The sequence below is a fragment of the Nerophis ophidion genome, linkage group LG21 (assembly GCF_033978795.1).
Source record: "Nerophis ophidion isolate RoL-2023_Sa linkage group LG21, RoL_Noph_v1.0, whole genome shotgun sequence".
Taxonomy (NCBI): domain Eukaryota; kingdom Metazoa; phylum Chordata; class Actinopteri; order Syngnathiformes; family Syngnathidae; genus Nerophis; species Nerophis ophidion.
This window is the reverse complement of record NC_084631.1, coordinates 190885-212932: the sequence shown is the minus strand read 5'-3', so window position 1 is coordinate 212932 and position 22048 is coordinate 190885. Positions and strand designations below refer to the sequence as shown.

General features: G+C 42.0%; 2 protein-coding genes across 2 annotated transcripts; both read right to left on the bottom strand.

Annotated features, from left to right (window-relative positions):
* Positions 1–5534: 5534 nt before the first annotated feature.
* Positions 5535–6674, bottom strand: LOC133539537 (uncharacterized). The gene is made up of 2 exons (XM_061881512.1): positions 5863–6674; positions 5535–5751 (listed from the first exon to the last, which is right to left on the bottom strand). Exons 1-2 carry the CDS (start codon positions 6460–6462, stop codon positions 5647–5649), a joined length of 705 nt encoding a protein of 234 aa, XP_061737496.1. The 5' UTR covers positions 6463–6674; the 3' UTR covers positions 5535–5646.
* A 2656-nt stretch (positions 6675–9330) lies between these two features.
* On the bottom strand, positions 9331–21562 carry LOC133539534 (zinc finger protein 180-like). Its single transcript, XM_061881509.1, has 3 exons — positions 21145–21562; positions 19878–20144; positions 9331–11513 (listed from the first exon to the last, which is right to left on the bottom strand). Exons 1-3 carry the CDS (start codon positions 21245–21247, stop codon positions 10318–10320), a joined length of 1566 nt encoding a protein of 521 aa, XP_061737493.1. The 5' UTR covers positions 21248–21562; the 3' UTR covers positions 9331–10317.
* Between the last annotated feature and the right edge of the window lie 486 nt (positions 21563–22048).

The window sequence follows — 22048 nt, the reverse complement described above, 5'->3', positions numbered from 1 at the left end:
TTATACACTAAACATGTATTTAATATTCATATATTAAACCGTTTTTTAATTAATACTTATACACTAAACATGTAAAAGACAAATTGGAAGTCTGGGACACTAAGTAAGGCACACTTGGAAGTAATGAATTACTTTGTGTGTGCAGTTGCAGCAGAAGTCCACAGGAGGGCGCACATTCCTTCTTCATAAGTCCGGTTCTCTCTCTCTCTCTCTCTCTCTCTCTCTCTGTCTCTCTCTCTCTCTCTCTCTCTCTCTCTCTCTCTCTCTCTCTCTCGCTTTCGCTCTCTCTCTCTCTCTTCTTTCCCTCTCTGTCTCTCTCTCACTCTCTCTCTCTCTCTATATATTTATATATATATACATCCATCCATCCATTTTCTACCGCTTATTCCCTTTCGGGGTCGCGGGGGGCGCTGGCGCCTATCTCAGCTACAATCGGGCGGAAGGCAGGGTACACCCTGGACAAGTCGCATGTATATATATTTAATCTATATATATCAATTATTTATACACTTGTGGAGGAGGATTGTGATTAGCGCACAGTTAGAGTGGAAGTCAGCGACCCCGTCTGGGTGACTGGAGACAGTGCACCCTCAGACGGGGGCGTGGCATGTGCTGGCTGAGAGACACAGCTGTCAGATGATTAGTTGGCGCAGGTGGTACGTGTTAGACTAATCATCTGTTGTCCTTAAAAGTGAGCGGCCGAGTGCAGCAGTGGAGTTCAGACTGGAGAGACGGAGAAGTCAAGAGAACTGTGTAAGACAAAACTGAGCGACTGAAAAGTGGCTACTGACCTGTATTGCAAATTGTGGGATTAAAAACTTCTCTCAACCCGAGCAACTGGCTTCCAGCGGATCTATGTGAGTAGAAAGCTTACAACACTAAACAAGTTTTTAATATTCATATATTAAACAGTTATTTAATTAATACTCATACACCAAACATGTTTTTAATATTCATATATTAAACAGTTCAATGAGCTCAGAAATGATCATGTAGGAAGCTGGAACGCAAATGGCGCACGACTAAACTTGAGGTGCACCATCAAGCATGGAGTGATAGTTTAATAACTTATAAACGCATGCTTACCTTAGCTAAAGCTAATTTTTACTCAAATCTCATCAGCCTTAATAAAAACGATCCTAAATTTTTGTTTAGTACAGTAGCATCGCGAACCCGACAAGGGACTCCTTCCAGGAGCTCCACTCACTCTGCAAATGGCTTTATGAATTTCTTTAAAAGAACATTTAACTTACTAGAAGGGAGATTAAAGACATTGCGTCCCAGCTACAACTGGGTTCCATTAACATAGATACGACTGTGATGTTGAATTGCAAGATGGGAAAATCCAAGATGGCGCCAGTGTGTGCTGTGGCCTGCCGTCTCTCGCTGTCAGTTCTGTTTGTTTTTGTGCTGTTCACGTTTTTTGTTGTCCCTGTCAACTCACTGTTTGTGTATGATCGCCAAACGCTGTTGGATCTGTGTCCCTCTCACACGGACATGATCATCTTGGACGTTGGTTTTTCGACGTCCAAGTTAGCGTTCTCACCTGGCCGGATTCCTCCTTTCCTTTTTCGCCCACTGGCTCCTCCCACCCGGCGAAAGCGCCACCGGCGCCCCGGCAAACGTGGCGGCCAGCTGGTGAGAGTTAGGGCACTCCTGGCCCGCCTTTCCGTGGCTTCCCGAAGGAAGTATGGTCCGGTACCTGGTCTCTTCCTGCACCCGCGTTCGCTGGATCCCCCCGGGTCCTGGATTGTGCCTGTTGTCGGTCTGCAGAGGGAAGGTCACCCGCCTCGCTCCTGCTGGCCCCGCCCCCGGAGACGCGGCGTGAATTCTCGCCACCTGCGGGCTCTGTGTCGGGCCCCACCTGGATTAGCAGCGGCCTTGGACGAGCCGGCCCCCGTTAAATTCGGTCTTGTGAACGCAAGATCCTTGACCAACAAAACATTTATCCTGAAGGATTTATTGGTCTCCCGCGGACTGGACCTCCTCTGTTTGACAGAAACCTGGCTGAGAGTCGGTGAGTCCGCCGCTCTTAATGAACTTCTGCCTCCGGAGTGTTCCCATTTTAATTCTCCGCGGTCGTCCGGCCGAAAAGGAGGAGGATTAGCAGTGGTTTTTAAAAATGACTTTAAATGCCGTCAGATCCGCCTGCAATCCTCCTTTTCAAGCTTGGAACTATGCATGTTTGAACTGGGTCTTTCTGGTGTCGTCGTATATCCACCACCCAAGTACCACAAAGACTTTATAAATGACTTTTCTCAATTTCTGGCCGAAATCCTGCCCAAATATGATCGTGTCTTAATTGTTGGTGATTTTAATATTCACACCTGCTGCCCAGACGAACCTTTATCCAGGAGCTTCCTGAATGTCATTGACTCTTTTAACTTTGTACAGTCTGTGTGTGGTTCTACACATGAACGCAGGCATACACTAGACCTCATACTGTCTTATGGTTTTATTGTTGACAATGTTGTTATTGGTGATGCGGTGTTCAGTGATCACAGTCCTGTTATGTTTCATTTAACTTTTGAACCTGATGTAAAGCCGCTTGCCGTGCGTCATGCGCGTGTTATTAGGTCTGACACTGCAGCCGCCTTTTCTCCTTTGTTTACTGAGTCCATGCAGAGTATATCACACCCTGCAGACACTCAACAATTGATGTGCTCTTTTCTTTCGACATGTTCTAAGATTCTGGATAGTATAGCGCCCCTCAGAGCTATACGTCCCAAACCAAAACAGGAACCTTGGCTCAATGAAAGCACACACACAGCTCGGCGTGAGTGGCGAAGGGCGGAGCGCAAGTGGAAAGGGGATCACTTGGAAGTCTCCTATCAAATTTTAAAAGAAAACTGTCGAAATTATCAAAGTGTGGTTAAAGCTGAGAAAACAAAATATTTGTCAGACATAATTTTAAATAGCATCAGTAAGCCACGTTTTTTTTAAATACTATTAGTAATGTTCTTAAACCAAATCCAGCCACTTCACTGGAGATGACAAGTGAAACTTGTGAAAAATTTCTCTCCTTTTTTAATGATAAGGTTGCTTCTATTCGGGCAAATCTTTCTCGTTTTCCATTAAGTTTTAATGTGGCCACTCAGTGCTCGACTGTGTTCTGTCACTTTGAGCCTGTGTCCATGCCTGAACTTACAGGAATAGTCGGCAAGCTAAAACCCTCGTCATGTCCCACAGACTCAGTCCCCCCTCACTTTTTTAAAGAATTCTGGGACACTATTGATTTGTCTGTTAGGAACATTATCAACAGCAGCTTGATTTCTGGCTGTGTCCCCTCCTTTTGTAAAAAAGCTGTTGTTAAGCCTTTGATTAAAAAACCAGGTCTTGATCCGACAAGTTTGTCAAATAATCGGCCCATTTCCAAATTACCTTTTGTGTCAAACATTTTGTAGAAATGTGTTCTGGCACAACTGCAGCCTTTTTTAGATGAAAATAGCACTTTAGATCCATTTCAGTCTGGATACAAAGCTTTGCACAGTACTGAATCTGCACTTTTAAAGGTTTTTAATGACTTGCTTTTAATGTCTGATTCTGGCAGCTCTGCCATTTTAGTGCTTTTAGATCTTACAGCTGCCTTTGACACAGTCGACCACACAATTCTTTTAGAGCGCCTGAGAGACTGTGTGGGTGTCAGGGGGACTGCGTTAGCGTGGTTCAGATCTTACCTGTCTGAGAGGTCCTTCTCTGTCAGGCTGGGGGACGCCACCTCCTCTTCTGCCCCGCTTTACTGTGGTGTCCCCCAGGAATCTATTTTAGGCCCAATCCTGTTCACTCTTTATTTCCTCCCTCTTGGAGATATTTTTAGGAAACATGGAGTGTTTTATCACTTTTATGCAGATGACTGCCAAATTTATATGCCGATTTCAAAAGGCCACGGCCCCCTGACACCCCTTCTTAACTGTCTATGTGACGTCAAGGCTTGGTTAGCCCAGAATTTTTTAATAATGAATGAGGGAAAAACGGAAATTTTAGTTTTTGGTCCGGCCCTCACTGACTTGGGACTATTGCAAAATGATGTGCGTCCCAAAGTCACCAGCCTTGGCGTCACTTTAGACAGCCATTTTAAACTAGACAAACAAGTCAAGTGCGTTTTAAAATCGTGTTTTTATCACCTTCGTCTTTTAGTAAAGGTTAAACCGTTTTTATCTTTTAACCTTCTTGAACAAGTCATGCATGCTTTTATTTGAAGTGGCCTGGACTACTGCAATGCACTTTATGCTGGCATTAGTCAAAAAGCTCTCTCCCGGTTGCAGTTAGTCCAGAAGGCGGCAGCAGGACTTTTAACAGGGGCCAGGAAACGCCAGCATATAACCCCAATTCTTCAGAGTTTGCACTGGCTCCCTGTTCATTTTAGAATTGATTTTAAAACATTGCTGTTTGTTTTTAAATCTTTACATGGACTGGCACCTCAATATATCTCGGACCTCATCCAAATTTACATTCCTGCGCGCGCTCTGAGGTCCGAGAGCCAGCTTCAGCTCGTGGTGCCCAAAACCAGACTTAAGACCAGGGGAGACAGGGCCTTCTCTGTGGTCGGCCCTAAACTCTGGAACACTCTGCCCCTCCATGTTCAAACTGCTTCCACAGTGGAGTGTTTTAAGTCTTGTCTTAAGACCCACTGTTATTCTTTGGCTTTTAACACTACGTGAGTTGTGTGGTCCTCTGTCCTCTGTTGTCCTCTGTGTTTTTTATACACTTTGATTTTTATTTTACTGTTTTAATTGATTTTACCCTTTAAAATAGTTTTTAATCATATTTGTTTTTATATTGTTTTCATTGGTTTTGTTTTTATTCATTTTTTGTTTTGTTCAGTCATTAGTGGAGCATAATTTTGTTTTTAACATGGCTGTGCAGCACTTTGGAAACGTTATTGTTGTTTAAATGTGCTATATAAATAAAGTGGATTGGATTGGATTGAATATATGAATATTAAAAACGTGTTTAGTGTATAAATATTAAATACACGTTTAGCGTATGAATTAAATATACATTTATATATATATATATATATATATATATATATATATATATATATATATATAATAGAGAGAGGGAGAGCGAGAGGGGCAAAGAGAGTGAGAAAAGAGAGAGAGAGAGAGAACCAGACTTATTAAGAGGGAATGTATGCCCTCCTGTGGACTTCTGCTGCAACTGCATATACAAAAAAATTCATTACTTCCAAGTGTGCCTTATTTAGTGTCCCAGAAGTATTAACCCTTGTGTGGTGTTCATATTGTTGTTACTCAGCCAGTGTTTTTGGGTCTAATGGACCCGTTGCATTTTGTGACTTTTAATGCCTCACAAGCAAACAATTTATGTTAAAATACTGAACAGATGTTTACCTTATCCCAATTACAAGGAGTATAAACAATATATATGGTTAATTTTTGCCCTTTACCTTTGTTATGGCACATTTATAACGTATTATTTTAAACATAATAAAGAAAATCAATTAAAATCAAGATATGAGTGGAAACAAATTTGCAAGTGAAGCAAGCTTTTTAGAAACTACTGACTTTTATTTTGTTGAACTTGAAATGTAAGCCATTGAGGTGCACAACACAAGCTGAACAACATGAACACAGAGTAAACATAGCAGTGAAGACAACACATTGAACACATGGCCTGTAGCCACTAGCCTATACAACACTTGAGGGGCAGAGCTTTACTGTGTGTGTGTGTTGCAGATATACGTGTTGTTTTCCTGTCCATCTTGGGTCCGCACACTTCTTCTTGTTGCTGGTGTTCATAACCCAGAATAATGAAAAGATCAGGAATTGTACTAAGACTTCTGTCTCTCTTTAACAAGACATGAGTGGCAGACATGTATCAACAGCATCACACACTTACTTCAGGCTCTGCAGACAGGCCACCAGCATTCTCCTCCTGAATCCTCCTCACCATGGCTGCAGAGGCTGGGGTTCTGGGGACATAATTTCTTCTCTCCATTTGTGGTCTCACCAATGCCATTCCCAGATCCTCAAGGAAGGGCCGTCTTTTCTGGAGCTTCACTCGTTTCCACTCTGGGTTCAGTGCCATCCAAATGACAAAGGAGTTGTACGCTGAGATGTCCAACATGTCAAATATTATCACCAGTGGCCAGCGTAAAGTCCTCCGTTTGCAGCTGTAGGCCGTCACCAGCTTGTCCATGTTGTCTACCCCTCCTTTTGTGGCGTTATAATCCATGATGATCTCTGGTTTGTGATGTTCCTGGTCACAGATTCTTCCTTCCCCGTGCAGTGTACACATGAGCACCACATTCTTGCCTTTCTTCGGCACAAAGGATGTGTCAGCCGTGTATACAAACTTGGAAGACTTGACACGCCTGTTCTTTGAAGTCAGCAGTTGAGGTGGGAGCTCTGACCTGTTTTTCCTTATTGTTCCCACCATGGTCAGCTTCCTCTTCAGGAGCTCCTGTCCCAGTTTGTGCAAAGTAAAAAAGTGTCGCATGTGATGTTGTGTCCACGGAGGCACTGAGACATGTCGAGGACTACTCTCATTCCTTGTTTTTTCTCAGGGGCTCCTCCATCAGGTTTCCCTGTGTAGACTTGTAAGTTCCAAGCATATGAGGAAGTGACATCACTGGCAGCCCAGATCTTTATACCATACTTTGCAGGTTTAGATGGTATTTACTGCCGTAGTGTGTGAATGTGAGTGTGAATGTTGTCTGTCTATCTGTGTTGGCCCTGCGATGAGGTGGCGACTTGTCCAGGGTGTACCCTGCCTTCCGCCCGATTGTAGCTGAGATAGGCGCCCGCGACCCAAAAAAGGGAATAAGCGGTAGAAAATGGATGGATACTGCCGAAAGGGGCCCTTAAGTTGCATCAGCTGTTCATCAATGGTGACATTTGGCCCAGGGTTGTACAGCAAGGGGAGAGCGAACAGCGTTGGCAGGTAGTGTTGCAACTTTGTGTGGGAACTGCTTATTTCATGTTTTTGTACCTGCGGTTCTCACGCCGGCACTGTCTGCTCTCGTTTACTCGCGCATTTGACCCTCTAAAGTTCTGTGTACATACACTCTGTCCTCCTCCTGTCTAGGCCTGCTGTGTGTGTGTGTGTGTGTGTGTGTGTGTGTGTGTGTGTGAACAGAACATCAATTTCCACACTTCTATTAGCCCCGGGTCCAGGGGACCCCGAACATCCTATATGTAACAGAAATGTGTAGGGGGGTGTATGGTGTGTGTTCATTAAATATGTATTCTGATATATGTTCTTCACAGAAAATGAGCCAAAGCCAGTGAGTCTCAGTTTGGAGAATTCATTAATTGTATTATTTTTCTTTTAATGAACATTGAAAACGGGTCCTACAGACCCGAACACCACACAAGGATTAAGACAACTGCTGAAATGATGTATAAAGTAAATAATAATATGCTTCCAGAAGTGGTCCAGAAGATGTTTCAGATGTGAACCAGTAAATATGAACTAAGAGGGATTTAGGAGTACGCAAAAGCAAATGTATTAACAAATGTAAAACAAATATATACACCATATAATGTTACTCTATAACATCAATAATAATTAAAAATGATTTCTGAATATCTCTATACACATATAAAAGTATTTTGTCCTGTTTATTCTCACCTTTACAGTCAAAGTGTTGTTTATTTTTGAATAAAGTACACAATGTTGTATATTAAAACATGTACTTGACTTAAAAATGCAAAATATCTAATCTATAAATGTTAGGATCTATGTGCTGATTTTGTTAGAAAGTCAAAGTCTGGACAGTTTATTTCAAATCCTGCAGTTTCATTTGCTGCTGCTGTTCTCACCAGCACACTTGTGTTTCTTACACTGCTACTTAGAAGACAATCCATCCATCCATTTCCTACCGCTTATCCCCCTTTGGGGTCGCGGGGGGAGCTGGTGCCTATCTCAGCTACAATCGGGCAGAAGGCAGTGTACACCCTGGACAAGTTGCCACCTCATCACAGGGCCAACACAGATAGACAGACAACATTCACACTCACATTCACACACTAGGGACCATTTAGTGTTGCCAATCAACCTATCCCCAGGTGCATGTCTTTGGAGGTGGGAGGGGCCTATCCCCAGGTGTATGTCTTTGGAGGGGGGAGGGGCCTATCCCCAGGTGCATGTCTTTGCAGGTGGGAGGGGCCTACCCCCAGGTGCATGTCTTTGGAGGTGGGAGGAGCCTATCCCCAGGTGTATGTCTTTGGAAGTGGGAGGGGCCTATCCCCAGGTGCATGTCTTTGGAGGTGGGAGGAGCCTATCCCCAGGTGTATGTCTTTGGAGGTGGGAGGAGCCTATCCCCAGGTGCATGTCTTTGGAAATGTCACGCTTGCCACTGACAGTTTGTGTTTTAGTTTCTCCTCTGTGTTTGGAATATCCTGTCCTTAGTTCCTGTCAGCACTCTTATTTTAGTCCAGCTTCCTGTTTGTCTCCCTGTGTGCTGTTTTTCCCTCAGCTGCGGCTGATTGGCACCTGGCTACACCTGGCTACAATCAGCCCGCTCCTATTTTACCTGCTTTTTTCCTCCAGTCAGTGCTGGATTATTGTCGTTGCCACATGTCGCACTTGTCTTTGCTACCTGTCGTATCTTGTCTTGTCCATGCAGCGTTGCTGTAAGCTATGTTTGATTGCGGTTTTTAGCTTACTGCCTTTTGTTCCCTGCTTCCAGTTTGTTTTCTAAGTACAAGTACGACTTCTGTTTTCCAAGCTAAATTTCCTTTTTGTTTTCTAGCTCCCATGCTAGCTCTCTTGGGTTGTTATCCTCCCATGTGCGTGCTTTTTGTTTGTACCCTTTGTTTGGTTTTGTTCTAGTATTTTATATTAAAACCATGTTTCCTTATTCAATGCCTGACTCCGTCTCCGCATCATGGGGTTCGTCAACAACAAACTTTGACAGGAAGTGGGAGGAAGCCGGAGTACCCAGAGGGAACCCACACATTCACGGGGAGGACCTGCAAACTTCACACAGAAAGATCCCGAGCCCGGGATTGAACACAGGACTACTCAGGACCTTTGTATTGTGAGGCAGACGCACTCACCCCTCTTTCACCGTGAAGCCTAGAAGAGAATCTTTCACCACACACACTGCAACTCAACACTTACTTACCAGTGTGTATTCTCATGAGTCTTTTCAAAAGCAGACTTTGTATAAAACTTTGACAATATATGTATAATGTAGCCTGCATGTTACTTAAGTAAAGCACTGTACAAGTATTAAGTAAACAATGAATTATATAACTGGGTTAGATCAGAAGAAACTCAATTCAGCTCTAGGAATGGAGAGTAATGAAGACTGAACACAGGTTTTATGTTTAAATGGTACCAAATTATATTAAAGAATTATAGGAAAAATAAACAACAACAAAAAGACATGTAAATTGGAATGGCCATTCACATTTTCAACATAAATTACAGAACGTTCAATATTTACAATGTGATACAGTACTTGATTCAGTCCTTGTTTTTACCAAAAATGGTATGGGCGCAACACGACACTTCATTAAACGACCTCGCAAAGTCCACGTTGTGGTGGCAGTGTCCAGAGGGGTTTTAGTGAAGGTAACGGGTAAATGTGAAAGTTCAGGGAGGACAGAAATGAACTTGTTGACTTATGAAAAACCAAAGGGAAAAAACAGAGCGGCTGCTGAGGAGCCTCCTAGCCGCCCGGCTCGGTTGGGTGGATTCAGTTGGGTTGGTTCAGTTCCAGGCATAAAGCTTCAGGCTCTAGCTCGCCATCCAACTTGGCCAATTCCGCAGATAAATCCCACTTAAACACTCTCGCACGACGACCCACGGCTTCAGTAGTTGGCTCCTGCAGCAACGTCCCTCTCGCTCTTCCTGGAAGCAGCCCACTACTGGATTTTATGCTTCCCGCAATAGGTCACATGACCGCGTGACGCAATGACGCACGAGGTCACGTGACCGCGTGACGCAATGACGCACGCAAAGACACGAAAATAAATAGGATATTTAAGTAAAATGATATTTAAATAGAAAGATATTTAATTAGAAATAATATTCAATGGGGTTTTGAGAGGATATTTAAATACAATTATTTAAATAGGAAGATTTAATTACAAAGAATATTCAATGGGGTTTTAAAAGGATATTTAAATGAGGATATTTAATGGGGTTTTGTCACCCAGGTTACAATAAGGTATGTCTCCAGTGTGTGTTCTCATGGCTACTTTCAATGTGCTTTTTCACACAAACGCTTTAACACATTCTGAGCAGGAAAAAGGTTTTTCTCCAGTGTGTGTTCTCATGTGTACTTTCAAAGTGCTTCATTGTACAAAAGCTTCACCACATTCTTAACAGTGAAAAGGTTTTTTATTCATTGTGTATTCTCATATGTGCTTTGAAATGGTCCCTTCGGGTAAAATCTTTACCGCAGATTGAACATAAAAATGTTTTTTCTCCAGTGTGTATTCTCATGTGTGCTTTGAAATGGTCACTTCGAGTAAAAGCTTTACCACACATTGAACATGAAAAAGGTTTTTCTCCTGTGTGTCTTCTAATGTGTGCTTTGAAAAGGTGCCTTTGAGTAAATCCTTTACCACAGATTGAACATGAAAAAGGTTTTTCTCCAGTGTGTGTTTTTGTGTGGTTTACCAAATGTCCCTTCTGGGAGAATCCTTTGCCACAAACTGAGCATATGAATGGTTTTTCTCCAGTGTGTATTCTCATGTGTCTTTTTAACTCTGCTTTTCGCGCAAATCTTTTACAGCATTCTGAGCAAGTAAAGGGTTTTTCTCCAGTGTGTATTCTCTTGTGTGTGTTCAAATGTTGCCTATGAGTAAAATCGTTACCGCAGATTGAACATGAAAAAGGTTTTTCTCCAGTGTGTGTTCTCATGTGTCTTTTCAAATCGTACCTCTGAATAAAATCTTTACCGCAGATTGAACATGAAAAAGGTTTTTCTCCAGTGTGTGTTCTCATGTGTCTTTTCAACTTACTAGGAGATTTAAATGTTTTGTGAGAGTGAGAAGATGTGAAGTGAGTGTTGTCAGTGTGACATGTCTTATCATCTTTAGAGTCTTCATCATCAGTGTCAGGAGAGTGTGACGTTGTGTCCTCACTATCTGATAGTGGATCTAAGAGCTTGTCTGCTTGTGATCCTCTACAGTGGTCTCCATCAGCTTCTGTTGTCATGTGTTGTGTTGAGCTGCTGCTTGGAGGCTCCCCCCCTCCCCTCTCCTCACTTTCACCTTTCACCTCATCATCTTCACTCTTCACAGGGACACCAGTCACTGGCATCTTGGTGACATCAACCTCCTCCAGTCCTTCAAGATGCTCTCCCTGCTGATTGATGCTGTGTTCTTCCTCTTCCTCTTTAATGTGAGGGCTCAGTGGATCCACCGCTTCCTTTTTAAAATGGGGTGTCTGTGGGTCCTCCTCTTCCTCTTTAAAAATGGGGGTCAGTAGGTATTCCTCTTCCTTCTTAATGTGGAAGGGCTGTGGCTCCTCCGTTCGCATCCTGAAGCTCCACTTCTGTTGCTCAGGGTCAAGATGTTCTTCACAGATGTCTGCAAGACAAACACAGCATCTCTGCTCAGTCACACAACGCATTCAGTACTTTTACATGCACTTAGGAAAAACAAGTTATTGTAAGAACTGTCTTGAAATCTCAGTGACGCACAAACACGCTGCTCTTAACAACATTATTCACAGGAAAAGAAAAACAAACCAGGACAACAGGACTTTTTACTGTGGATAGGCGATATGGTTTAAATTAGATTTTGCGATTAAATTATTTCATATAGAATTACTAATAGAACTATCTTAAAACAGGTTACACAGGCTCCTAATTTAGTTGCTGAAATATGCAGTGAAATAATACATAATTTCCAGTATTTTTTTTCCTCGAATAAAGTAACCAGATATGTCTCCCGGCTGGCCTGGGAACGCCTCGGGATCCCCCGGGAAGAGCTAGACGAAGTGGCTGGAGATAGGGAAGTCTGGGCTTCCCTGCTTAGGCTGCTGCCCCCGCGACCCGACCTCGGATAAGCGGAAGATGATGGATGGATGGATGGATGGATGGATGGGTTCGATAAAATAATACAATTAGAAATTACACAATATGTTACTGCATATGTCAGCTGCCAAATTAGGAGCATTTTTTAACCCGCTTTGAAATTATTCTATTATCAATCATATAAAAAAATTATATATTGTGACATATTGTTGTTAGGATATAGATTTGAGGTCATATCGCCCATACCAAACATTGGCTCCCCGAGTCATTTTGTTTGGCCCACCAAATATATGTATTTTTTATATTCTTCAGATGTGTGTGTATGTTTAAAATGTTGTACTCCTGTTCTACATCACGCGGAAGTGTCATGTCATGGGGATGGTGTGCTTTTAACTAAGGGTGTGACGATGAACATGATTCTTACACATATGTGTACTTCATGTGTATATGAATGTACTTTCCCTTGTGTGCTTAGTTTGACTGTAACTTCATAGTGGATAATATCTATAAACAACCTCAATTGTTTTACATCTTTAATTTGAAGGACTGTTTACTTATCTGACAAACTCAAAGGAAACTGCACTTTTTAAAATGTCGCCTGTCATTCATAATCCTTATGTGAGACATATTTTTTAAATATTTATGAATTCTAATTATTAAATAAACATGAGCAGAAATCAGCTAATATTGGAGTCAATGGGAGCTCCTCTATTAGACCCACAAAGTCCTCCAAAAAACATCCAAAAACTGCCAACTATACTCATTTTACATTTTGTGACCTGAATATTAACCAAGTATTAGTGATATTTTTATTATAAGCGCTAACGTTAAAGGCCTACTGAAAGCCACTACTAGCGACCACGCAGTCTGATAGTTTATATATCAATGATGAAATATTAACATTGCAACACATGCCAATACGGCCGCTTTAGTTTACTAAATTGCAATTTTAAATTTCCCGCGGAGTTTCCTGTTGAAAACGTCGCGGAATGATGACGTGTGCGCGTGACGTCACGGACTGTCAGGAAATATTAGCTTAGCATAACACACAGCTAAAAGTCGTCTCTTTTCATCGCATACTTACACAGTAATTTGGACATCTGTTCTGCTGAATCTTTTGCTATTTTTTCAATTAATAATGGAGACTATAAACAACAGTGCTGTTGGTGGAAAACGGTATATTGCACCTTTGTTTTTAACACAGAGCGGTCAAGCGAACATGTTTCTCTACGTCAACCAGCATGTTTTTGGATGGGAAAATTGTGATATATATCTTACCGGAGACATCATTATTTGTCCTCCTGCAGTAGCTGTTTAAAAGGCAGCTGTGAGCTTGGCTCCTCGGCTTTTCTTTAAGACACAGGGTGTTCACCGCAGCCATCCGACCTCGAGGTATGTCTTTACAATCTCACTAAAACACTATTGAAACAATAAGCAGATAAGGGATCTTTCAGAATTATCCTAATAAATGTGTGTAATTACATCTGAAACGCTCACAATGCCGCTGCCCGGAGCCGTTGCTTTTTATTTTATTTTATTTTTTTTATTTTTTTTCTCATCCTTCGCTATCAATATCATCATCCACAAATCTTTCATCTTCGCTCAAATTGATGGGGAAATTGTCGTTTTCTAGGTCCGAATAGCTCTTGCCGCTAGATGCTCCCATTATAAACAATGTGAGGACGTAAGGAGCCCTCACCCTTGTGACGTCATCGTCTGCGACTTCCGGTAAAGGCAAGGCTTTTTTATCAGCACCAAAAGTTGCGAACTTTATCGTCGATGTTCTCTACTAAATCCTTTCAGCGAAAATTTGGCAATATCGCGAAATGATCAAGTATGACACATAGAATGGACCTACTATCCCCGTGTAAATAAGAAAATCTAATTTCAGTAGGCCTTTGAGGACCTACTTTTAGCGGCGCATAGATCACAGAAGTAACTAGCTTATGCTGCTATATTGACATACTGAGCTGCTTTCTCGCCTCTAAGAGGGTGAAAGCTAATTCTACATTATAAATCATGCTTCTCACTTATGAAGTAGAAGGTTGTGGACATAAACCGAGAATTTGGTCAACTCTGACATCCAACTTAGACCTGGAGATGGCAAGAAAGACTCGAAAATACGCTCTTTTGCACCCACCCTTTTTTAACCATTTATGAGGATTAATTCTTCATCTAAACGGGAAGATATGAACATCCCATCAGTCGGCATCCCACTGAGAGCAGACATTGTATGCTTAAAATGAGAAAGATATGTAAATATGACATGTTATTAAGAGTGTGACTACATTACATATATACTTACAGTGTGTATTTAAAGGGGAACATTATCACAATTTCAGAAGGGTTAAAACCAATAAAAATCAGCTCCCAGTGGCTTATTTTATTTTTGGAAGTTTTTTCAAAATTTTATCTATCACGCAATATCCCAAAAAACGGCTTTAAAGTGCCTGATTTTAACCGTCGTTATATCCGCCTGTCCATTTTCCTGTGACGTCACTGCGTGAAGCCAATACAAACAAACATGGCGGATAGAACAGAAAGCGACATTAGCTCGGATTCAGACTCAGATTTCAGCGGTTTAAGCGATTCAACAGATTACGCATGTATTGAAACGGATGGTTGGAGTGTGGAGGCAGATAGCGAAAACGAAATAGAAGAAGAAACTGAAGCTATTGGGCCATATCACGACAGACATCGGCAAGGAGGACGAATTCGGCGATCGCCTTCTAACCAACGATTGCATCTTTTGACCACTGGTGCAACTTGAATCCGTCAATTGGTATGTATTTGTTTGGCATTAAATGTGGGTGGAGCAAAAGGCTGGATGCAAATATAGCTACAAATGAGGCATAATGATGCAATATGTACATACAGCTAGCCTAAATAGCATGTTAGCATCGATTAACTTCCAGTCATACCGTGAGCAAATATTTCTGATTAGCACATAAGTCAATAACATCAACAAAACTCAACTTTGTGATTTCGTTGACTTTATCATTGTAGATGCATCTGCTTTGAGTGTCGCAGGATATCCACACATCTCTGTGCCATCTCTGTCGTAGCATCGCTATCGTCGGTAAGGTGTGCAGAACAAACGAGGGACTTTCGCATCTTTTGACCACTGGTGCAACTTGAATCCGTCCATTGGTATGTGTTTGTTTGGCATTAAATGTGGGTGGAGGGAAAGGCTGGATGCAATTAAAGCTACAAATAAGGCATAATGATGCAATATGTACATACAGCAAGCCTAAAGAGCATGTTAGCATCGATTAGCTTCCAGTAATATGTCTGATTAGCACACTCCACGTAAGTCAGCTGGTGTTGTTACACCCTCCGACAACACACCGACGAGGCATAATGTCTCCAAGGTACGGAAAACGGAAAATAACAGAACTGATTTGACTTGTGTGTGTAGTGTGTTTGAGAAAATGGCTGATTGCTTCCCGTTGTGACGTCACGGGTGAAAGGTCATTGCTCCGACAGCGTTTACATCGCCAAATCCACCCTTTTAGAGTTCGGAAATCGGTTAAAAAAAACATATGGTCTTTTTTCTGAAACATCAAGGTATATATTGACGCTTACATAGGTCTGCTGATAATGTTCCCCTTTAAAATGTAAAAAGTGGATTTAAAGGCCTACTGAAAGCCACTACTAGCGACCACACAGTCTGATAGTTTATATATCAATGATGAAATATTAACATTGCAACACATGCCAATACGGCCGCTTTAGTTTACTAAATTACAATTTTAAATTTCCCGCGGAGTTTCTTGTTGAAAACGTCGCGGAATGATAACGTGTGCGCGTGACGTCCCGGGTTGGAGGGGACATATTAGCGCAGCACCATTTGCGGGCTGAAAGTCGTCTCTTTTCATCACGCAATTACACAGTATTGTGGACATCTGTGTTGCTGAATCTTTTGCAATTTGTTCAATTAATAATGGAGAAGTCACAGTAGAAAGATGGAGGTGGGAAGCTTTAGCCTTTAGCCACACAAACACACGGCTTTACTATGGATCAGAACGGTCAAGCGAACATGGTTCCCGACCACTTGTCAACCGGCAGGTTTCGTTGAGAAAATTGTGGTAAAAACTCTCCTCTTACTGTAGATCAGCTGAGCTTGCGCCGTCCATGCAGCTGCCGTCAACTTCCCTCAGAGACTGACGTCAAGACACCCGTGGACACACCCCTCCGACTATCAGGTACTATTTAACTCACTAAAACACTAGCAACACAATAGAAAGATAAGGGATTTCCCAGAATTATCCTAGTAAATGTGTCTAAAAACATCTGAATCCATCCCAATGCAATCGCCTTTTATTTTAACTTATTTTTATTTATTTTTTTTCTAGTTCTTCGCTATCAATATCATCATTCACGAATCTTTCATCCTCGCTCAAATTAACGGGGAAATAGTCGTTTTCTCGGTCCGAACTGCTCTTGCTGCTGGAGGCTCCCATTAAAAACAATGTGAGGACGCGAGGAGCCCTCACACTTGTGACATCATCGTCTGCGACTTCCGGTAAAGGCAAGGCTTTTTTGTCAGCACCAAAAGATGCAAACTTTATCGTCGATGTTCTCTACTAAATCCTTTCAGCAAAAATATGGCAATATCGCGAAATGATCAAGTATGAAACATAGAATGGACCTGCTATCCCCGTTTAAATAAGAAAATCTCATTTCAGTAGGCCTTTAAGATGTTATTTAGAGCACTTTGAAAGCAGAATAGAGCGGCTACCAATGACTCAATTGCTCAAGGTTTATTTTCTATTTAGGATGCATTAACCATCGACCTGCTCAGTGGCCTTTTGGTTAGAGTGTCTGCCCTGAGACTGGAAAGTCATGAGTTGAAACCCTGGCCGAGTCATACCAAAGACTATAAAAATGGGACCCATTGCCTCCTTGCTTGGCACTCAGCATCAAGGGTTGGGGGTTAAATCACCAAATGTTTCCTGAGCGCGGCCACCGAGGAGCTTTTAACTACCTCGGCGACCTCGGCCCAAGAAATAGGAGAGCCCACCACGGATTTTCCAGGAACTGCTTCCTCATACGAAGATGTGTTGGTGGGATTGAAGAGGTCTTCTAAGTATTCCCTCCACTGATTAACAACAGCCGCAGTAGAGGTCAGCAGCAAACCATCCTCACCATACAGTGACAGTGTACTGCTTCCCACCCTGAAGCGGCGGATGGTGGACCAGAATTGCTTCGAAGCCGCCCGGAACTCGTTTTCCATGGCTTCCCCAAACTCCTCCCATGTCCGAGTTTTTGCCTCCGCGACCGCTGAAGCCGCACTTCGCTTGGCCAGTCGGTACCTGTCCACTGCTTCTGGAGTCCCATGAACCAAAATGACCCGATAGGACTCTTTATTCAGCTTGATGGAATCCCTCACTGCTGGTGTACACCAGCGGGTTCTAGGATTACCGCCACGACAGGAACCAACCACCTTGCGGCCACAGCTCCAATCAGCCGCCTCGACAATAGAGGCACGGAATATGGTCCACTCGGACTCAATATCCACTGCCTCCCTCGTGACATGTTCAAAGTTCTTCCAGAGGTGGGAATTGAAACTCTCTCTGACAGGAAACTCTTCTAGGCGTTCCCAGCAGACCCTCACAAGCTCACCACAAGGTGGTGATTGGTAGAAAGCTCTGCCCCTCTCTTCACCAGAGTGTCCAAAACATGAGGCCGCAAATCCGATGACACAACTACAAAGTCGATCATGGAACTGCGGCCGAGGATGTCCTGGTGCCAAGTGCACATATGGACACCCTTATGTTTGAACATGGTGTTTGTCATGGACAATCCGTGACAATCCGATAACAAAGCACCACTTGGGTTCAGATCCGGGCGGCCATTTTTCCCAAGCACGCCTCTCCAGGTTTCACTGTCGTTGCCAACATGAGCGTTGAAGTCTCCCAGCAGAACAAGGGAATCAGCGAGGGAGCACTCTCCAGTATTCCCTCAAGGGAATCCAAAAAGAGTGGGTACTCTGAGCTGCTGTTTGGTGGCTAAGCACAAACAACAGTCAGGACCCGTCCCCCCACCCGAAGCCATGATGTTGTGTGCCAGGCTTCACTAATATAAGAGTAGCTATCAGCTGGCAACAACCCTTGACTAGATAAGGTGAGTGCATTATCATCACAAAACTGTATTAGGTGTCTTGCATTATCAGAGCTGCCATCAGAAATATCAGCATTCCAGTCACCGACCACATAAATACACGTACAGTGATTATCCTGTATAAAAGAATTAATAAAAGCAAGTTTAAACATGGATTCATCCTCATTGTCTTTACATTCATACGGAGTGTACACATTGAGAACAATAAACTCCCTATTGTCGGACTTATACTGAACAGCAATACACTTCGAGCCTAATAACACTAATAACTGCATCGTGCTTTTTGTGCCAGAGCACAGCAACACCTCCCGCTATCCTCCCTCATACAATTCCCATTATCAATATAATTCAAGAGCCCCAGGTCTAGTTTTGGGAGGAATGTCTCTTGTAAGCCTAACATGTCAAAGTGGAGCAGCAGGTTGTCAACAACTACACGCCGAGCCCGGTCCCCGGCGCTGGATATTAGATTTTTGTTTTCTCTTTGGCCTCAGTCTGGATCCCCTCTCCAGGGTCCCAGGCTTAGACTGATTTTTTTTCTCACCTCTCCTCCTTTTTACCAGTTTCTCACCTTTTTTTTAAGGGGCGGCGGAAGTTGGCAGACCTGTTCTGTCTCCCTGTAATGTTTGTCTGCTCTTGAATGGGATTGTGCTGAAAATCTTAAATTCTCCTGTGAGATTATAAAGTGTTTCTGATTCTGATTGTGTTTCTATCAGCCATCTTCAAACATAATTAACTTTCCGGTACAATTTCTTAAATTTTGATTCGCCGAAAGTTTTATCAGTCACAAATACTGCCTCAGTTTGCAACTTCGACAACTTTACCGTGAGAGGGCTGTCAAAATAAAGACTTTAGAGACACAAGAAAACTATGCTAATTAGTACAAATAAACTAGATTGATTGAGACATTGCTGGACAGCAGAGAAGTTACTAAATCCAAACAAACGTTGAAATTATTTTTTTAAGATATCTGGCTTGTATTTTAAGTAGGGATATAAATCGTTAGAAATGTATCGATATGATACCCTAATCGATACCAGTATTTGTCGGTACTTTTTTTGGTACTACATGTCATTTGTGGAAATAAAAAAGTGGAAAAAGGCATTTTAAATAGCATTCCTATTAGCACAAGAGGTTGAACACCTCCAACATGATGTTCTGTAACATCTCAGAGCAGGGAAGTCTTTTATCAGCAGCTGTTTATTTAACATCTTAAAGAAGTCAACTATGTGTGCAGTGCAAGGTGAAATGCAGTTATGTCATCTTCTTCTCAATAACACATACATCAAACTTTTGTTGCTTCCTTATTTGTGATTATTCAAAGCTGATTGTAATGTGTAGCAGCGGCAGCTGAACTCAATGTGACAACGTGTCATAGTTACGTCAGTCAGCTGGAATTAAAAATACAAATAGTTGTGTCTTTAATCCAGAATTTTCACAGTCCTCATGGACGACATAATTAGGAACCAGTACTAATTTAAAAAATGGTACTTGGTGTACATCCCTAATCTTCACCACTAAACCTTTGAAATATGCTGACATATGTGCTGCTAAGGTAAATAAACAGTAGCCATATTGAATGTTTGCCTTCATTTGACCACGTGAGGTAAGGAGGACGGCCCCTAGGTCACATGGTTACACCCCAGCAATTACACTGTTGATGATTGATGAGCATTCATCTTTAAATGGTGGTGTTAAAAAGCAAATATATCTCCATCTTTAGTGATAAATGTGTCCCCCGGATGAACATGTGTCACAAACATTGTATTAGATGATATGTGGATGTTGTGCTTACTTGGACTGTGATGAAGCTGTGAGGACTCAGGTGGTTTGTCTTCATGCTCTTCAGTCTTCACAGAGACAACAGTCAGTGGAAACTTGCTGACATCAGCCTCCTCCTGCCCTACAGGACACTCTCCCCCCTCTTCCTCTTTGAAATAAGAGGGCTGTGGAACCTCCTTGTCCCCTTTAAAATGTGAGGGCTGTGGATACTCTAAAGTGAAACTGTCCCCCTGCAGATGAGGGAGACATTCTTCTTGGTGTCCAATCAGCTGATGGATGTCTACAGGACACAAACAAAACACATTTTAACTCCTACATGCTAAATATTAAATTGTACATGAAATATAGGGCTGTGGCTATTGAAAATGTTATTAATCAAGTGTTCTACTGGAAATGTTTCCGATTAGTTGAGTAACTGAATAAAACAGTGTTGCTTGGTTAAAGACAAATTTAAGCGACTATAAAACATTTCACTTAATAATGAACGGCCAATTGGTTTGAGATGGTATGAGATCAAGATGTCATCTTTAGATCAGGCTTTGTTTTTTTGACAATCACAGCCACGTTAAAAAGTTAAAGTACCAATGATTGTCATACACACACTAGGTGTGGGGAGATTATTCCCTGTATTTGGCCCATCACCCTTGATCACACCCTGGGAGGTGAGGGGAGCAGTGAGCAGCAGCGGTGGCCATGCCTGGGAATAACTTTTATGGTGATTAAACCCCGATTACAACCCTTGATGCTGAGTGCAAGGCAGAGAAGTAATGGGTCCCATTTTTATAGTCTTTGGTATGACTGGGTTGGGGTTTGAACTCACAACCTACCGATCTCAGGGAGGGTGCACCGACATGAAGGAAATAACAGGTCAGTATGCTTTGACGCACATATATAACTTGTCAAACCTGCCAGCTAGCAGGCTAGGTTTACAGCATCAGTAACCATGGTAACTGACTCTGACTTTGTCTTACCTCTCTTATTTTTGGAGGTAAAACTCTCGAGCTTTACATACTCAGGACTTTGCACTTAACCTGCTCTCTGGAATATTCCCCCGGTGACTGTGTGAGTTTTGTGTAAACATGTTGATACACATTGTTACAAACATCAACCTCTCATAAATATTGTGTGTCTGGCACTGTCTCGTTTTTATGAACAATGTAAAACAATCAGTGCATCATCCTCACATGACAATTCATCTTCCTATAGACAATCTATTGAAGAATAGTGTGAATAATGAAATATAAAGTTAGTAAAGATGTGAGAGTAAGAAGTAAACAAACCTGTTCTGTGTAACACAACTTGATGTTTTTCATGTTGTCGCTCCTTCTCCTCTTTTGTTGGACAAAGTTCCTCCTCGTACTCTGCTGTGGTTCTTTGGCACATTTTCACACAATCACAACACTTTACACTCACACTTGATCTCTACTTAGTGATGTGTTTTGATCACTTCCGCCTCTCTTTGTTAGCAGCTAACAAGCTAAGCTAACTAGCAAGCTAATCTAGCTCGAGAAGCATCAAAGTGCGCTCAGACTAATATAACCGGATGCAAACAGTTATTAACGATGTTTACTCTATTTACTAGAGTGTAATAAAGGACATATATGTGTACATGGAGGCACAGATTAAGAACACTGAACTGTGACGACTGCAATAACGTCTTCACCGTCAGACGCCATCTTGCTTTATCCTCGCCGTGTTTGGTTCGCGCGCAGTGTTGTCAGATCTCGCGAGAGAAACAAGTAACCAGCTCTTTTCCAAATCTCGCGAGAGAAATAAGTACAACCAGTTTCCCACAACGGTAAAACTATTTTATTATATACTATTTACTTATTGTGAAAATAAAAGTAAACCTGTCAATTTCAAAATTTCTAAACAAAGACATACAACTTATTTTCGTAAAAATATTCAAATATTTAACAATGTATTGGAATCTAATTTTCCTAGTAGACATAACAGTTTGACAGCATTCTCGAATGGAACATTCTGGAGAACCATCCTGGATTTATTTGGATAGAAATGAATTACAAAGGTAAACTTTTGAATGATTTAACTTCATTTGTGATGATTTATCTCTTATGCTCAGTCCATTTTTTCCCAAATTTAATTTGAGGGAAGTTGTCACCACCTGCTGCCACCTAGTGGTTTGTATTGTCAGTTTTCCTCTTTTAGTGCAGTTGACCTTGT

What these genes read in the sequence shown, in the direction of transcription:
- LOC133539537 (XM_061881512.1), bottom strand. Translation starts at nt 6,462, where the DNA reads ATGCGACACTTTTTTACTTTGCACAAACTGGGACAGGAGCTCCTGAAG. An exon ending in GCCTGTCTGCAGAGCCTGAA is followed by an intron (nt 5,752 to 5,862) that starts GTAAGTGTGTGA and finishes TATGAACACCAG; the next exon opens with CAACAAGAAGAAGTGTGCGG.
- LOC133539534 (XM_061881509.1), bottom strand. Translation starts at nt 21,247, where the DNA reads ATGTGCCAAAGAACCACAGCAGAGTACGAGGAGGAACTTTGTCCAACA. An exon ending in AGTTGTGTTACACAGAACAG is followed by an intron (nt 20,145 to 21,144) that starts GTTTGTTTACTT and finishes TGTGTCCTGTAG; the next exon opens with ACATCCATCAGCTGATTGGA. An exon ending in ACAGCTTCATCACAGTCCAA is followed by an intron (nt 11,514 to 19,877) that starts GTAAGCACAACA and finishes TTTGTCTTGCAG; the next exon opens with ACATCTGTGAAGAACATCTT.